Below are 17,655 nucleotides of genomic sequence, written 5' to 3'. Positions count from 1 at the left end.
GTGAAGTCTGATACAGAGAGCAGAGTGAGGTTACGTGGGTGAACACACACACACACACACACACACACACACACACACACACACACACACACACACACACACACACACACACACAGAGTGAGAAAGAGAGAGAAACGTGACTGCTCTGCCGGAGAAGAAACATTATCCTTGTTCCTAAATGTGCAGTGTCATGGTTTGTCGTGTGGCTCTGCAAATGATATTCACAGCCAAGTAACATGCAGCAGAGTGCACAGAAATCTGCAGCACACAAAAACCTGTCTCAAACCAGAGAAATAATCAAGTTTAAGCAGTTTACTGGCTTGGCATACAGTATACATAAAGCACAAAACGACATACGACAAAAGTACATCAAGTTATTGTAGTTTTCTTAGTAAAATGACATTTGCCGTTGCCGTCTGAAAATTATTCACATAAAAACCACATATTTCTCTGCACAAACATATGCTCTCAGCATAAAGGCTAGAGTAGTCATCCATATAATGTACCACTACATAAAATGCAAGAAAGGCAAGTAGAAAGGCTTTGGACCAGCTAAGCATATTGGTACAGCTCAAAAGGTAAAGGTAAGGTATTTTTTTATTATTCAAAGTGACTCACAGAAACCCATAGTGACCATGTTCGAGACTTGAAGCTGGGTTAGCCACTTAGCAGTGACTCTAACCACTGCTACTCATGCCAATACATGTTGTAATGCACTTTATGTGTGTGTGTGTAAACACATCATGTAGGTGGGAATAAGGGCAGGGATAGGCAGTATTCATTATACATGCAAAATAGTATTTTGTAGGCCTAATTTGTACTTTATTGGGTTGAAGAAAGGTGTGTATTTTTGTAGTTTAACTGCCAAATATTTTTGGTAAAACCAATACTTTTGGTGATGTGATGGCATCATAAAAGTGCAAAACAATGAATGAACAACTTTGACTGTTAGTAGGTAAATTAACATGATCATCCGATCAGAACACATGGAACCGGTTATTTGGTTGCCCACAACATTCCTCAGAAAGTTGCTCCATGTATCACCTAATCAACACGATGAAAGAAATCTATTGGCCCATCCCTAAATACAGGCATAAACATGTGTTTGTATCTGTGTGTGTGCCTGTGTGTGTGTGCTTGTAAGAGGGTGTGTTAAAATGTAAGTGTATATGTTGTGTGGACATCAGACAATGGAGATAAAAGCCCCCTTCCCTCTCTCTCTCACACACACAAACACACACACACACGCACTATACAGTACATGTGATAATCATCTCTGTTTGGTTTGTAAACACAGCTTCTGAGTCAACCATCAGTGCAGAGCCCCGCCCTAATTTCCACTCTCCTGAGACTGCTAGGGCTCAAGGTGAACTCTCGTAGAGTTGGCTTGAGATCTGGCCAATCTTGGCACACACACACACACACACACACACCACACACACACACACACACACACACACACACACACACACACACACACGTACACACCTAAATCTGGGATCTGGCCAACAGAGTAAGATACACTTCGTTCTCAATCAGTGATTTGGTCAACGCTGTCAGATATACCTCTCAGTCTGAGATTTACTTGTTGGACATGCCAGATATACAGTACTTCTGAAAGCAAGCATGCTATATATGGGCCATGCTCTTACAGCAGTCGCTTACAATGACCTCTACTAGAGAAAACACAAATAACCTACAGTATGTGCCGTATGTGACTGCTTTGCAAAGTAAAGGTCCTGGCTGTGACTGATTCTGGCTTGGCTCATTGAGCTCAGTCCCCACCTTTTGTAAAGATGGTGGGAAATACAGCAGAATGGTTTTCAGTATAGACCCTTTCAACAATAAAAACAAAAACAATGCTTGAACGTTCTGTTTGGGCCCCAATCTACTTCCTCTGCATTAAGATAACATATGGAATGTTCAAAAGGAAGTCTTGTGGGGCCAACTATGATGCTGATAATGGAACTCTCTTGAAAGGGTCCATAATAATACTACAATCTCTCAGACTTGACTGAGTTGGCAGAGACCACTCAAAATCCACAAATTGGGCCCCAGCCGTGGCGCAACTGGCTGGGGCACCTGCACCGTACGCCGGTGTTTGATTCCCGCCCCGTGGTCCTTTCCGGATCCCACCCCGACTCTCTCTCCCTCTCTCTCTCACTTCCCGTGATTCTCCACTATCCTGTCGCATTAAAGGCATAAAAGCCCAAAAAATATACTGGGGAAAAAAAATCCACAAATTGTCTTTTTGAAAAAGTAATGGAAATAGATCAGATAGCACTGCAATTGTACATGGGAGCATGAGGCACCTGTTTGGATAATCGCAGAGCCTCCTATTGTAAATCCTTTTTGATATATCGCTATCTTCCATCTTCCACAGGCACATGACCACAGAATTACTGGTCTGACTTCATGGCAATTACTCAAATGTAATTATGTTGCAAGGCAGATTGATGCCCTCCATAGTATGTCATTGCATAGATACTGACTCCGATAGAAAAATCCCAAACAGAGGATATAGCAGAGAGTGTCTCACTCAGAGTTGATATGAATAGCATGGCAGCCCATGTAATTGTGTGACTGTTAGACCTGTAGCCCATTGGTGGCCTTAATAGGGCCAAAGACACATTGAATGTAATGTTTACTCTATGCAAAATGTTTGCTGTGGATAAAAGAGGTAATTTAAATTCAGATACACATGAGAGGTGTTTAGTTCCTTGAGCTATAGGTAGGGGATTTCCCTGCTCCCTGTTCAACAGTAATGTCTAGTGTCCCACACCCACTCCCACATTGTTTATATCAATACATTTGCTAAGTAACGTCATGAAGGTCTACATCTACTAATCCCTGTAGTCTCTTCAGTAGGTTTCTTTTGCGATAAGTGACATGTGACATTCATTTGGATTGATTTTCATTGTTTTTTCTTTCTTTCTCTTCTCTCTCTCTCTCTCTCTCTCTCTCTCTCTGTCTCTCAGAGTGAGCAGGGCCAAAGATGCCACCCCCTGTAGGACCCCCAGCGGTGCCCCCGCCTGACGGAGGCTGGGGCTGGGCCGTCGTGGCCGGATCCTTCATCTCCATCGGCTTCTCCTACGCCTTCCCCAAGGCCACCACCGTCTTCTTCAAGGACATCCAGACCATCTTCGACGCCTCCTACAGCCAGGTGGCGTGGATCTCCTCCATCATGCTGGCTGTCATGTACGCTGGAGGTAAGGAGATAGGGATGATTCTGTTACATTTGATTTGTTTAAGACACTTTACCCCGAGGCCTTTTCAAGATATTTTCAAAAGCAGCCTTTGAATGAGTATTCTTGCCATGGCAACTTAGAATATTAAAATACATGTGAATAGATGTATTTTGTCCCAGGGATGGATTACTGCACGGGCCTACCGGGCCCAGGCCCAGGGGCCCAAGGGATCAGGGGGCCCTTGGGCCCAAGCCTTTGCATGGAATCATTGCCTCAATATCAACAAATCAGGATGTAGGCTATGAATGTGATTGAATTAAAGTATTGGCCATCCCCAAAATGCACCAGAATACACCCCCCCACACACACATTTGTGACAATTCGGTACAATGCGGCAGGGGGACTACCGATGGAAACTAGCCTTTTAGCTGTAATTGGTTGCATTTACATTTTCTTTGTAAAATGTCAATTAGTGAACACTGTCCCTCTATAACAAATAATAATTAAAAAAAGAGCCTCCACATCGCCTAAAATGCTTGATTGCGTTGCATTTTCCACATTTTTAGCTAAATTTTCATGTGCCAAATCAGCATTTTAGTTTAGTGAGTGAATCTTTTGTAAATTGCTTTACAATTACCACCGGGCCCTCCTTGTCCACCTTCGTTATCTCCCAGCTTGCCTCATTTTGCCGCCATACACTCCTTCATCTTCATTAACATTCCTGGTAGAATTCGCAATATTTTTGGCCTCTATGTGTCCAGTTAGAGAGTCTGTCTGTTCTTGGTCTTGGATTTTGTGAAATACATTTCTAAATAAATGCAATAGTCCGGTGCTATCCTAAATGAGGGGGACCAAATTGTGAGCAAAAACCCATATAGTGCAATCCAGATATTGGAGCACCACTTCTGGCCCACTGTCAACCATCATAATGATTTGCGACTTCATTTAACCTTACAATCAATTATAGCATTGACAACATTTTAACAATATCTAAATACATTGAATTAATTAATTAGTATATATAAAAACATATTAAAATATTGAAACAACATTATACCTAGGCTACATCACTTCAGGCAAATACAAAACTATGTCTTTGATTTAGGCTAAATCATTTCCCTATTGAAAAATAGGCTATAGGCATGCTGTCTGACATATGCATGCATGTAACATGCTCTCTGACATATGGGGAATTTGACTATTGCATTGCACATTGGCTTGGGATGTATAACATATATGTCAACTTACAATGTTTGCTCTCTGATTCTTTTTTTTTTTTTTTTTTTGCTGGATTCATTTTGATTTTCCATGTTGACCCCTAAGCTTCAAAGAACTCCTCACGTCTTAGCTGTGACAGGCACAAGTAAGATAGCACAAGTAAGACAGGCACAAGATAGAGGGGTTTATGCACCAAGGTAACTCAAGTAAAACAATTGTGTCTTGTAAATGTCTGAAATAAATGTCTGAAATAAATGTTTTAGAACTTAAATGTGGTGTAAGAGCTACTCATATTAGTGAAAACAAGTTGATACGCAGTAGCTTGGGCTAGTTGAGTTGGTTATTATTAAACATAAATAATAGTTAATGTCGGGAGGAGCAGGATATAAGTAGCCATTTAGTTTATGATGGTTCTTAAGACAAACTGATCAAACATTTCAGATATCCAGCTGTTACTAGCAGAGTGAAAGTGAGATTGTGCTGTCTAGATGGCTATGGTTAGTAGTAGGCCTATGACTGTAAATGAGATGTTTTATTTAGCCTAGTGTATAGGCTTTTATTTAGCTGGTAGGCCTAGGCTTTTTTCCTTATCAAGTGAGGGGGGACGATTGCCGTCTCTTCAAAACTGCTGGTGTCATATCCCCATCCCCCATGCCACCGGCGTGCCAATATATGTAAGGAGGAGCAGGAGTTTAGAAGCTGTTTAGTTTATGATGGTTGTTAAGACAAACTGATCAAACATTTCAGATATCCAGCTGTTACTAGCAGAGTGAAAGTGAGATTGTGCTGTCTAGATGGCTATGGTTAGTATAGCTAATGAGAAGTTTTATTTAGCTTAGTGTATAGGCTATTATTTAGCGTGTAGGCCTAGGCTTTTTTTCCTTATCAAAAGTGTGAGGGACGATTGCTTCAAAATTGCGGGTGTCATGTTGTATCCCCTGTGCCACCAGTGCGCCTGGGTGCGACCTATATGTTTTCCTCTTCATGATGCATTTTTTTGACTGATGCGATTTTATAGTCCGGAAAATACAGTATCTATGTTCTAGGTAGTTTTGAGATATTGAGCTAGAAAGTTTTAGTTTATCAGTTATACTGATAAGTGGAACAAGCCTCTTTAGATATAATGTCCAAAAATGCATACAACTTCAAGAAACATCACCCCACCTTATGAAGTTTTCAGAGAATAAGAATATTTCAATAACTAAATTTTGACAAAATGTCAGATAGAACCTTTTAAGGGTAAATTGGACAGTTTAAACTATGTCATACTTCAACTTCCTGGAAAATTAATCCCACAATGATGTATGCAATTATTTCAGGGTAAAATCTGATATTAGGACTATGAGAGCCATTATGCATTTTCAGCATTGTTGCCAGTAAGCAATTTCCAAATAATTAGCATAAAATGTTTCCAGTATGCAAAATAAGCAATTACCAAATAAGCAATGACGTCCCAAGTGCAATTTATAAACCCAAGAAAAGACTACTTTGCCCTTAAAGAAATACTGCCCATTGGTCAATACTGTTGCCAAGCAACCATCTGATGGTCAGAATAATCAACAAGATGTGTCTTGTAGCAACGACCTTGATTCACATCACACTTTTCACTGCCTTTGTAGAAGCACTTTTGGAAGGAGACCGGTCTCTAAACCCTCCTTTATTTTGGTAATTTGACATTTAGGCATATAAAGTAGACATGTATTTTGTCAGCATTTATTACAACAACACACATTTGTTGAGTGTACTACCAAATTACCCCTTATTTTGATGTTAAGTAACAACGCGGCAACTATTCATTGCAGTCGTTTTTTCCCACAGTTTTTGTTGATGTTTTTTTCCCCCGTTGCAACTCTTTAAAAAACTCAGGTCACCTGGTGCCACCTGTTAATTATGTTGCATGTAATACAGTGAAAATGCTTTGTTGCAGTTCAGTCTCAGACATTATTTTATGTCTAAATGCTACTAGGTGCTGAGTGTTGATCAGGCACACTGCAGTTTCAGAGGAACATTCATTCATTCATTCATTCATTCATTCATGCACCTATGTAGCATTACTGTAATGTACAAGTAAGAGTAAGTAAGAGAAGGGGAGGGGGAGGGAGCAGACCAAGAGCAGACCAACATGACCTTAAAACTAGAGACAGCTCCACAAATAGTGCATCCAAAACTGAATGGCAACCAGGCTGCACCCACATTTTCATCTGCCAATGGACCAAAGACTGTACATTTCCCATAGAGCCTCGCCTAAGGTGTCTGAGATTGGTTTAGAAATTTCAGAAATGAATTCCACCTTTGCTGTAATCCATTTCGACTCCCTTATTTGAGCACATTTATCTCCAGATGGAAATTCTAGTACATCATCTCTGGACTGACCCCTCTTAAGTCCTCCACTCTCCGTCCACATTCTCCCACTACACATAAAGGCCATAGCTGATTAAGGATGTCAGGCTGGTGTCAGCCATCCTTCATTCTCTTATTAGGGAAGGAGAGAGAGAGAGGGGAGAGAATCAGTAGGGATGGAGAGGGGGAGGGGAAAGAGCAGACCACCGCCCAGTCTCTTAGTATAATTGCATCCTCTCCTCCACGCCCTCTTCAATGTCATAACCGAGGGGAAAAAACAACAAAACAGCTGATGCTTCATCTGTTGAAGACTGACTGCAGAAGTTGGGGAAGCTCAGACAAAGAGTTTAGACATGAAGGAAGTGTGTGTGTGTGTGTGTGTGTGTGTGTGTGTGTGTGTGTGTGTGTGTGTGTGTGTGTGTGTGTGTGTGTATGTGTGTGTGTGTCTAATGACGTCGTGTGTATCCTTTGAATGGATTGCCACCCATTGTCTGTGGGGTCTGAACCACGACCTAATTGGATTAACGTGTGTCCACCTGGTTCCTCTGCGTCGCTTCCAGGCTAATGTGCAGAATGGATTCAGATTGAATGAGATGAGTCAGGCCCATTCAACAAGTGAAAATAAATATGATTTAATGTCATTTAACATCATTACTGAAAACATTGTAATAGTCCAGATAATGCCAAGGAGGCGTAATGTCACAAGTGGAAATTAGTCTGTGGTGATTGTGCTAATTATACTGTTTGTGGTGATTGTGCTAATTATACTGTTTGTTTTCTGAGGGAGGCAATGCCAAATGTGCACATTTAAGTAGTATGCCGTTAATGTTGTATGAAATAAGAGTTGCTAATCAGGAGCAGGAGTAATTCAAGTTAGATAGGAGTTGTCTGAAGTGACGTATGGCTAATTTAAACTCACCGTGAGGGCCCTTATCATTATGTCAACAATGGAACTGGACACTTTAAACTGCTCTCATGTTTGCTATGTGCTTTACCGAGCCTTTGATTGGACTCTTTCCACACGAACACACACACACACACACACACACACACACAGACACACAGACACACATACACAGTTACACACACAGCGTGATAGAGAAAATAAAGTTTGATGTTTTTGTACAGACAAACCTACCAGATCACATTTGAATATAAATGAGCTCAACTCGAGAGCTTCGGTTAGCATGTGTTGTGAGGTGGTTGTAGGATTTGGTTGGACTGAATATCTTGACACACATTCAGGGGAATATGAAGGGAATATCAGTGTCATAATCTCTATATCTGATGCAAGAAGATGTCTGGTTCAGATCAGATGTGGATCTCTCCACAGTCAACTGGTCTCTCTAACTCTGCACAGCTCAAAGACGACGTGACAGTAGCACTGAGGCTTTGGACAGCCTGGTTCTGCTTCAGGAAACTATAAACAAACCCACCGAATCTCTTCCTGACTATGGGACCCAGGCAGCGCTGAATATGGCAATCTCTTATGGAGTTCTGGAAGACTCTTTTATTCTGAATCAGTGAGAAAAGGAGACCCATCTCGTTTAAAATGTAGGTGGAGGGAATATGAAGAAGATGGCTGCTTTGTTGTACGATTATTCAACCATAGAGGCTTTAATGAAGCGTGTGTGTGTGTGTGTGTGTGTGTGTGTGAGTGTGTTCACACTCATGCATGTAGTCCATGAATTTGTATGATGCATTGTCTGTATTTATATCTGAGGGTATCTGTCCTGCGTAGAGGAAACTGTTAACTGGAACCCTGTTAAGTCTCACCACGCCGTTGGATTAATACTCTTCTATTGTTTTCCTGGACACAGTAACCTGTTGTCATGGCTACGGCCATGTCACTGTTTGTAATGCCCAACCAACCACAGCTCAGGTGCTGAACCCAGGCCTGGCTCACATGCCCTGCTGTTGGCTGCTATATTTAGAACCAACACAAGTTATACTTACTGACCTTGGGCAGAGAGCCATTTGGATTCATTTGACGTATCAAAACACCAGAGGGTGACTTTCCTAAGCCCTTTGAAACAGAGATCCTTGGAAAGACTCTGGTGATCCTACAACCTTTGGGATGGCATTTTAATTCACAGCTAGGACACTAGTTGATAAGGCTGTTAGGACGGTATGTAAATAAGGCACAAAAATTGAAGATGAGCATGTTAGCTAGAGCATGCTCAATCAGTGTCATACAAATGGTATTGTATTGTTTTTTTAATGAACACTTGAATTGTGTATCTAAGGCAGAGACATGGCCTTGATCAGGGGCTAGATCTGGGGCAAGAAGTGTCACTGTTCACTGTCAGGAGATTTGAACAACAGCGTTTTAAATTATCCTTAGAAGCTTGTTAATACTAGTACTTTTTTAATTCTTATTTTTATGGTTTTATTTTCAATGTAATTGCTGTTGCCCAAAGGATCTACCAGAGAGGGAGATAACACCAGGGGCTCTCACTCTGTCTCTGAGTCAGCTGTTATAATGTATGTGTTCTTGTTTTTGTTTTGTGTTGCTCATCGCCAGCCTGTCATCATCCCTGTGTTCTCCAGTGACATCACACACACACACACGCACGCACGCACACACACACACACACACACACACACACACAGCAGCTGCTCATCACTAGGTTATAAAACCCCAAAGCCAGATTACGTGGCAAAATCTCAATCACAAATCACCACCAGGGTCGGACTGGGCTTGGTGGATGCTGTGTTCAATCAATCGGGTGGTTGAGGCTCAAGCAGGCATATTGTACTGCATGTACGTGTCCACTGCACTGTCATCCAGATGGTGGGATGTAAAGGTGACATCAGGGACGTAGATTTGCGTGGGGACCGAAGGACGTGTCCACACCAATGTTAAATTACGACTGAAATGTCCCCACCAATATTCAGGTTGAAGGGGGAAAGCGCTCACATGCGCTACACAAAGAGTTAAATAATTTCTCACTTCAGTGCTGCGGATCATCTCGTACAGATCTTGTAATGTGCAGTAGCCTAAGGGTAAATCGCGCTGATTTGAAGTTACCTATAATAACTACCAGTGAGCCGCAGTCTCCTGCGCAGCATGCAGTGCTTCAGCTTTACTTCACTACAACCATGAAGTGCGTCCAAATTCACCCATTCTTCTCTGTTGAAATCCTCGAGAAGTAGGCTACTCTCATCACACGTGTCACATGAAAGAGCCTTTTCTCAGCTTTTAAACGGTGCTAGCTAGACACTGTTTGCTGTGATAAACAGTTCGCGAGAAAAATAACTTCAAGAGATTTAATAATTATTCTCTGCGCCCATCTCCACATCCATTCGTCTCGGTGGAATATCGTAGGCCTACACTCTTCACAACACATGATAAACCATATATCAGAATAAACAGCAGACCTTACCGAACACAAAGGTGTAATGCATTCCCGTGTATAGTTAGCTGTTCCAGAGTAATCCGGTTTTGAAATAAATTATAGCAAAATTCAACATGGTCTTTCGGCTGCATTTCTTAAAACTGAGCTGTGCTTACATCGCCTAGATATCTGTAAATATTAGAATCAGAGAATATACAGGCTGCTCACGGTTAAGAGTTTGTCAATGTAGCCTTAATGATTTCTTTTCACAAAATGCTAAGCATGAATGTATTTAAGTTTCTTAAAACTGAGCTGTGCTTAAATGGGCATGATTTCATAACAGACCAAATAGAAAATAAAGGTTAAATATAGCCTACATATCTGTAGCCTACATATTAAAATCAGATTATGTAGGCTACACAGTGTAGTTAGATCAAGTTGGACAGTAGCACATTTTAATCATTTTATATATCAGCTTTTTTTTCAGGGGGGGGGGTTAGTGGGTAGTGTCCCCACCAAAGCTCAGACCAAACCTACGCCCTTGGGTGACATGCGCAGTGATAGCTGTGCAGATGCCAGATTCCTGATCCTGCATTTAAGGATCTATCTGATGAAATGAAATCGCTAAAACTACTACCACTTGTTAAACTAGAATGTCACACAAATGCTAATTGTTGCATTTATATTACATTTATATTTGATATTATGTTTTCATTGACCAACCTGGGGTAAAAAGGGCTTTGATATTTACTAGGCCCTGGGTATCAATATTTAAATCTCAGCTGTTTGATGTGTGGACACCAGGTAGAAGTCACTTTAGAAAGAAAATGTAGGAGGGTTGGCCCAAATCTGTGAAGTCAGTAAGCTCTGCAGCTCCAGGTCATGATGTTGCATTACAGCTGATTGCACAGGGACTGAAACGACACTCTCAGGTACAGTGATGTGTTATAATGCTATTTTAATAATCTGCCCTGTGGGTTTATCATGAGAAAGTGTTCTTTTCAGCCTGAACCTTCTTTAGTGTGTCTTCTCCCACCAATTAGAAGAAATACATTCACCCATTTACAAAATACACAAGGTCACTGATTAACACATCTACTGTTTTTTTTTTCTTGAATTGTACAATCCCCAAAGGCATACATTTAACTTTTACAAAAATCCAGCTCTTTATGTCCTTGCAAGTTCCTCCACTGAAATGTTACTTCCTTCTCTGTGTGTGTTGCCTTTGTTGTTGGTTTTGACTTCAGACTAATTAGCCCTCACAGCTAATTTAAGGGCTCTTGTATTAAAAAAAAAATCTAGGGAATCTTTGAGGGTTAATCAGCTTAAGACATTAAGAGTCCACTCTGTGTTTACCTCTCTCTCTCTCTCTCTCTCTCTCTCTCTCTCTCTCTCTCTCTCTCTCTCTCTCTCTCTGTCTGTCTCTCTTTCTCTAAAGACACTTTCTCCTTGCTTATCACAAGCGCCACACTGGAATAAAACTATTGTTGAAAACTGTGTTTCACTCTCTCTTGTCCTCCTACAGGCCCCATAAGCAGTATATTGGTGAACAAATTTGGCTGCCGACCCATCATCATAATGGGAGGCATGCTGTCTTCCTTCGCTATGATTCTGGCGTCCTTCTGTCAGACCGTCGTCCAGCTTTATCTGTGTATCGGCGTTCTGGGGGGTAAGTTTAGAGAGGGAAAGCCTGTCATAATCCTGCTGAGCTAGTAATTTGATTAGACTTAACTTCCTTTAAGGAGACGTATAGACAAACATTTGTACCGATTGAGGAAAAGCCGAGGAGTTTATTGAATGCTGAAATGAAGGTTATGTTGAAGAGCGGTAATGACATCTTTGGTTTCAGTTCACCTCCAACAGGGTTTAGGTGTGTGTTTCGTAGAGATATATTTCATAAAGATTAAAGTAGAAAAAGTTAAATTACAAACTAAGCCTCTACTAATCAGTAAGTACTTGTAGTTTAGTAGTGCAGCATAGATATGTACTTGAACTTGGGTTTTGACAAGCCAATGACTTGTCAATGGAATTGGTTTTAAAAACTCAAAGAACACATCAAGTCCATTCATATCAATGCCCATATCTATTATAATAACCTAAAACGTTTCATATTAAATTGTTAGCAAATCCAAGTTTCACATAATTTAATGTGTGGTCTGTGGTTATTCATAATCAATCCAAAACACTTGTCCATCCCTCTCCTTCACAATGTGTCATTGTGCCGTTTCTCCAGGTCTCGGCCTAGCCTTCAACCTGCAGCCTGCTCTGACCATGATCGGCAAGTACTTCTACAAGAAGCGGCCCATCGCTAACGGCATGGCCATGGCGGGCAGCCCGGTGTTCCTCAGCACGCTGGCACCGCTCAACCAGTACCTCATCAACTCCTTCGGCTGGCGCGGCAGCTTCCTCATCCTCGGCGGGCTCCTGCTCAACTGCTGTGTGGCCGGGGCACTCATGAGGCCCCTGATGCCCCCACCCGGACAGAAGAAGAAAGACGAGGAGGCGCCGGTGCCCGCCGTCACCAGCACCGAGAAGGTGAGCTGCTTCCAGACGGTCAACAAGTACCTGGACCTGTCGCTGTTCAAGCACCGCGGCTTCCTCATCTACCTGTCGGGCAACGTCATCATGTTTGTCGGCTTCTTTGCGCCCATCGTCTTCCTGGCGCCGTACGCCAAGGACACGGGTGTGGACCAGTACTCGGCCGCCTTCCTGCTCTCCATCCTGGCCTTCGTAGACATGTTCGCGCGGCCCTCCATGGGCCTGCTAGCCAACTCGCGCTGGGTGCGCCCGCGCATCCAATACTTCTTCAGCTTCGCTGTGCTCTACAACGGCGTGTGCCACATCCTGTGTCCGTTTGCCGAGACCTACACAGGCATGGTGGTGTACGCCATCTTCTTTGGCTTTGCCTTCGGGATGGTCAGTGCTGTGCTGTTCGAGACGCTCATGGACCTGGTCGGGGCGCAGAGGTTCTCCAGTGCTGTCGGGCTCACCACCATCGTGGAGTGCTGCCCAGTGCTGATTGGACCACCTCTTGCTGGTAAGCAGATCAACATAACGCAGAGTGAATTCTATGCTTGCATTGAAATAAATTATTTTTCTGGACACCTTTTACATGATTTTATTGTTGTCAGAACCTTGCTGTACTGGAGCTACAGAGCTACAGAAACGCTCTTGTCATATAACTGTATTAACACAAATTGTTTACTACAGCTACAAACATACAAATACTCAGTGGTCACGACATGTTGATATCTTGCATGTACATAAGTATAAACTTGAATACATTTATTGCATACTTTTATTTTATTTATTATTTTACGCCTTTTTCGATTTTACGCCTTCACACGATTTCGGTGTTGTCAGAATCTCAACGTACCAGTTGCTGCATTAGCTAAACCACATGAATGCTTAAGTCTGCATCAGTATTCTCATTGTGCCTGTTCACCATCAAAGCACCTGAATGATCTTGCATTGACTTCCAGGCAAACTGGTGGACGTCACCGGCAACTACAAGTACATGTACTTCTGCTGTGGCGTGGTGGTGATCTTTGCCAGCATCTGGCTCTTCATCGGCAACTTCATCAACTACCGGCTGCTGGAAAAAGAGCGCAAGGAGGCGGAGATGTACAATCGTGCTGAGACAGAGGACCCTGATCGCGACCACGACGCCAAGGAGGCTGATGGGAATGCCACTGCTTCGGAGCCGCTGTCAGACAAACCTGACGGTGCCATGCAGCGCGAGACCAACATTTAGACTGGTTGGTTATTTCTGATATTTTTTTTTTTATGAAGAGATTTTTTTGAAGACCACCTTCAGCCACACACACACACACACACACACAAACCCCTCTTTCTCTCTTGCTCTATCTCTCTGAACTGTGATTAGGGGACAGTGTGTTGTGGGTGGGTCTGGCGCAATGTAAAACTGCCAAAGCAACAAAGGAAGAAAACGTGTGACTGTGTCAGTAATGCTGTTATATAATTATGCTGTTAGCTCTGTTAGGGACAGGGAACCATTTTCACACATTTTAACTTATTTTAACAAGCGGAACTAGGGAAGTTCTTTTTTTGTTTTGAATAGAAGGGTCAAATTGTGTGAACTGAAGCAATTCCTAGACTGATTCCCAGAATGATTCGCAAATACAGATTCCTAGAATGACTGACATCGATTCTCAGATCGATTCTCAGATCGATTCTCAGATTAATTACCTGATCAACTCCCAGATATTGATTGACTCAGGAAAAGATCCGTTTCTGTCCAGATCCTGTGCATATTTGGACCAGGGGTGAGTTTCTCAGAACCTTTGCAATGCCCATTCACCCATTCAATGCCCACCTGAAACAAACATTTTAGAGCCTACAAACGTTTGTGCTTGTGTCTGGATGTAGGACGGTTTCTCTGGGGGAACTTTAAAAACACATGGAAACGTAAAAATATTTAGCAAAGTCTTTCTGAAAAAGCCTAAAACACTGGGAAACCCACACTAGGTCCATTATGGAGTCCTGCCATTTCTGACTATATGTACTATAGCTCCTTGAATTAGTTTACACCACTAATCTCACTGAGAACTAGCGAAGCAAGTCCTAAGTTCCTCTTTAACTACACTACAGGTTTTTGTATTTTAAAACAGCAAAAGAAATGGCTTATGCATCACTTTTCATGTTCAGGACAGGGTATAAGTTGAGCGCAGGGGAAAGGTGGGAGGACAAACTAAACCAGGAAAACTAAAATAAGAAGAATGTGGACTGGAGAGGATAGACATGCTCAGTGGCTTTTGTGTATCGTAAATATGCTGCCCTTTCTTTGCACACTGTGTCCAGTGTGTGTGTGTGTGTGTGTGTGTGTGTGTGTGTGTGTGTGTGTGTGTGCGTGCGTGTGTGCGTGTGTGTGTATATGTGTGTGTGTGTGTGTATGCTCTACTAAACGTAATCTACCCCTCATGCTGCACCTCTTGTATGCTGCACTGTTGTAGCCTGCCAGTAGATTCAGACAAAAGACACGTGGGGCCCTAATTCAAAATGGCGGGCAAGGTGCAAAAGTCTTAAGTGTAACTACAGCTAATTTGGTAATTAGGCAACATCTATTTGCTAATTTAGTACTATGAGCAAGATCCCAATATGGAACATCAGTGGATCAGCTCAGTGGTCCCACACGCTACTCGACAGCTTTAGTTCATTTATGAGACACCTTTCTCAGTGAGTGACATTGCTCTTTATCCGCCAGTTTAGGGCCCATGCAGTTCAATCAGACTTCCCAAAATGAATGTAAAACACTGAAACGGCTGCAAAAGTATGCAACAGTATTCTTTCTGTAAGCCTTACACAGTTTAGATGCATTCCTGACCAAATTCGTGTTCATCCAAATAACATGCTTCAGTGGCACTCATCTAATAATTTTAAGTCATTTATATATCAGTGATTGCTTGTAGAGACCTATTTGAGAAGCTTTATGAGCAATATGTCGTCGTGGTATATGTGGTAGTCGTGTTCATAATTAACATACATACACTCACTTCCATTGGAGTTGATGGCTGATCAATGGTAAATGGTCATTCTTGAGAGTCATGCATGAATTTAAACTTTCACTAATGATGCATTGCCTTAATTGTAAATAAAGGATAACCTGTGTTATGTATGCACTATGATAAACAGTATACAGTATAGCTGATGTCATATACCTAACAAATGATGAATTATTTAATAAGGGATTGACCAATTACCGTATGGTGTCAAAAATGACCTTTTGTTATTATGATTAAGGGATTGGTGTGTTTGTGTCTCTGATAAGGGTTAATTTGTTATGCTGTACGTGAATGCCATCACCCAATAATGTACTTAATATTTTCAAATACCTTCACAAAATATGTCATCTTTTGTTGTGAACCAAAAATGAAGATGAGCTGAAATGGTATAGTCCAGTTTTTAGGGTTGTGTGCATTATTGACGTAAGAACAGGGGTGTCAGACAGGAATGTATGCAACTAATAGAGCTTGAGAATGGTTTGCAACCAAATGTATTTTTGTGCAATATTCCATGCTGACCATTTGAACCATGCCATCCAAGCCATTAACCATTACTTCATGTTATTACCCTTTTGCACTCTCATTCAATAGTTTGGAATCTCCTGTTATAATACACTTTTTGCGTTATCTATTATTTCAGCTTTGTAGATCAGAAAACAGAAACTATTATAAAGCCAAGGTGACAATATTTTCCATAGCATTAATGAACTCATAGGTTACATAATCACTAAATGATATGTCTTAATCAAAGTACTGTACTTGCTTCTAGATATGATCACCACTTGAAATCACATAGTGTTCTGGGTAGATACTGTTGGGAGAAATTTTTGGTTTGGTGCTTTTCAAAGTAGACTTTTAATGTGTCCTTTAAGAGTCTCCTTGAAATATGACAGACTTTTAATATTGCTTTCTTTAAATTACTTGAAACCTATGAGCACTCTCATCATATTAGCAACATTGGTCATGCCCAACCATGAATTTGTTGAATATAAGTTTGTATATTAATGTGTATGAAAAAAACCAAAATTTATGACTGGTGATTCCAAACTTTTGACTGGTTGTGTGGCCATAAATGCAGTCCACTGTGAAGACACTGTGGACACCTTGAGTAGGCAAAGACTGACTAAACATTTTACACCAGCTAAACCTCAGCTGTGTTGTGCACACCAGCATCTTACACAGGTCTGTAGTATTAATGTGATTAATTAATGCGATTACAGTCAATCAGTGTTTTATTATTTTGATTTTTATGAATTTCAAACTTGATCATGCTGTCTGTGATTCGGATGCTGTTTAATTGAATGTCAGTTTTTCCCAGCAGGTAACAGTGCCCCCTATAGGCAGTAGAGCAACACAGAGGGGGAAAAAACTAATGAACAACATTTATTTTGTTGTTATTATTATTATTATTATTATTATTATTATTATTATTATTATTATTAATGATAATATTATTATTATTATTATTATTATTGTTGTTGTTGTTATTATTATTATTATATAGCAATAATAATAATAATAATAATAATAATATGTTTTTGTTTGTAGTCAAATAATTCACTGTGGCAGTCCTATTTGATTATTTTATTAGATAGTATAAGAAGATTATGGAATGCAAACCAGGTTTGGTTTGGTTTTTGTTTTATTATATTTTAGAAACAATTACTAAGAACGATACCACTTTTGCACTGCCCTATGGTTTGGAGCAAAGGAATGCAGTCTTTGGTGGTGAAGATTTAATTTGTGCCACAATTGTATAAGCTTTTGTGAAATACAAAAACATTTTCTTTTCTTTTTGTTTGTTCTGTTTTGTATTTTTGTAAGGACCCATTGCATTCAAAAGTCAAATGGTGAAAATATGGATGTTTTTTAAGTCACTTAATTAGTTGTCAATCATTTTTTAACCCCAGGAATAATTAAATGGCTCATATGCTCACTAATCTCTGTATGGGTATGGTCTATAATATAATTTATGTAGTTTTGTTTGCATATATATTTGTCCTTTAATATGATAATGTAATTGTGTACTCCAATATACTTATTCCAACT

The 17,655-nt window shown here is 40.9% G+C and overlaps 1 protein-coding gene across 1 annotated transcript in view; it reads left to right on the top strand.

Moving 5' to 3' along the window:
- Positions 1 to 17,006, top strand: part of zgc:165507 (uncharacterized protein LOC561188 homolog) — a 29,908-nt gene extending 12,902 nt beyond the window's left edge. The window contains exons 2-5 of the mRNA XM_042078963.1: positions 2,979 to 3,209; positions 11,610 to 11,753; positions 12,318 to 13,121; positions 13,567 to 17,006. Of these exons, the coding sequence (XP_041934897.1) occupies positions 2,996 to 3,209; positions 11,610 to 11,753; positions 12,318 to 13,121; positions 13,567 to 13,838 (1,434 nt within the window). The 5' untranslated portion in view covers positions 2,979 to 2,995 and the 3' untranslated portion in view covers positions 13,839 to 17,006. The remainder of the gene's footprint in view (positions 1 to 2,978; positions 3,210 to 11,609; positions 11,754 to 12,317; positions 13,122 to 13,566) is intronic.
- The last annotated feature ends 649 nt before the right edge of the window (positions 17,007 to 17,655 follow it).

This window comes from Alosa sapidissima, chromosome 22 (genome assembly GCF_018492685.1).
Source record: "Alosa sapidissima isolate fAloSap1 chromosome 22, fAloSap1.pri, whole genome shotgun sequence".
In the NCBI taxonomy this organism is placed as follows: domain Eukaryota; kingdom Metazoa; phylum Chordata; class Actinopteri; order Clupeiformes; family Clupeidae; genus Alosa; species Alosa sapidissima.
This window is presented reverse-complemented; position numbering and strand designations above follow the sequence as displayed.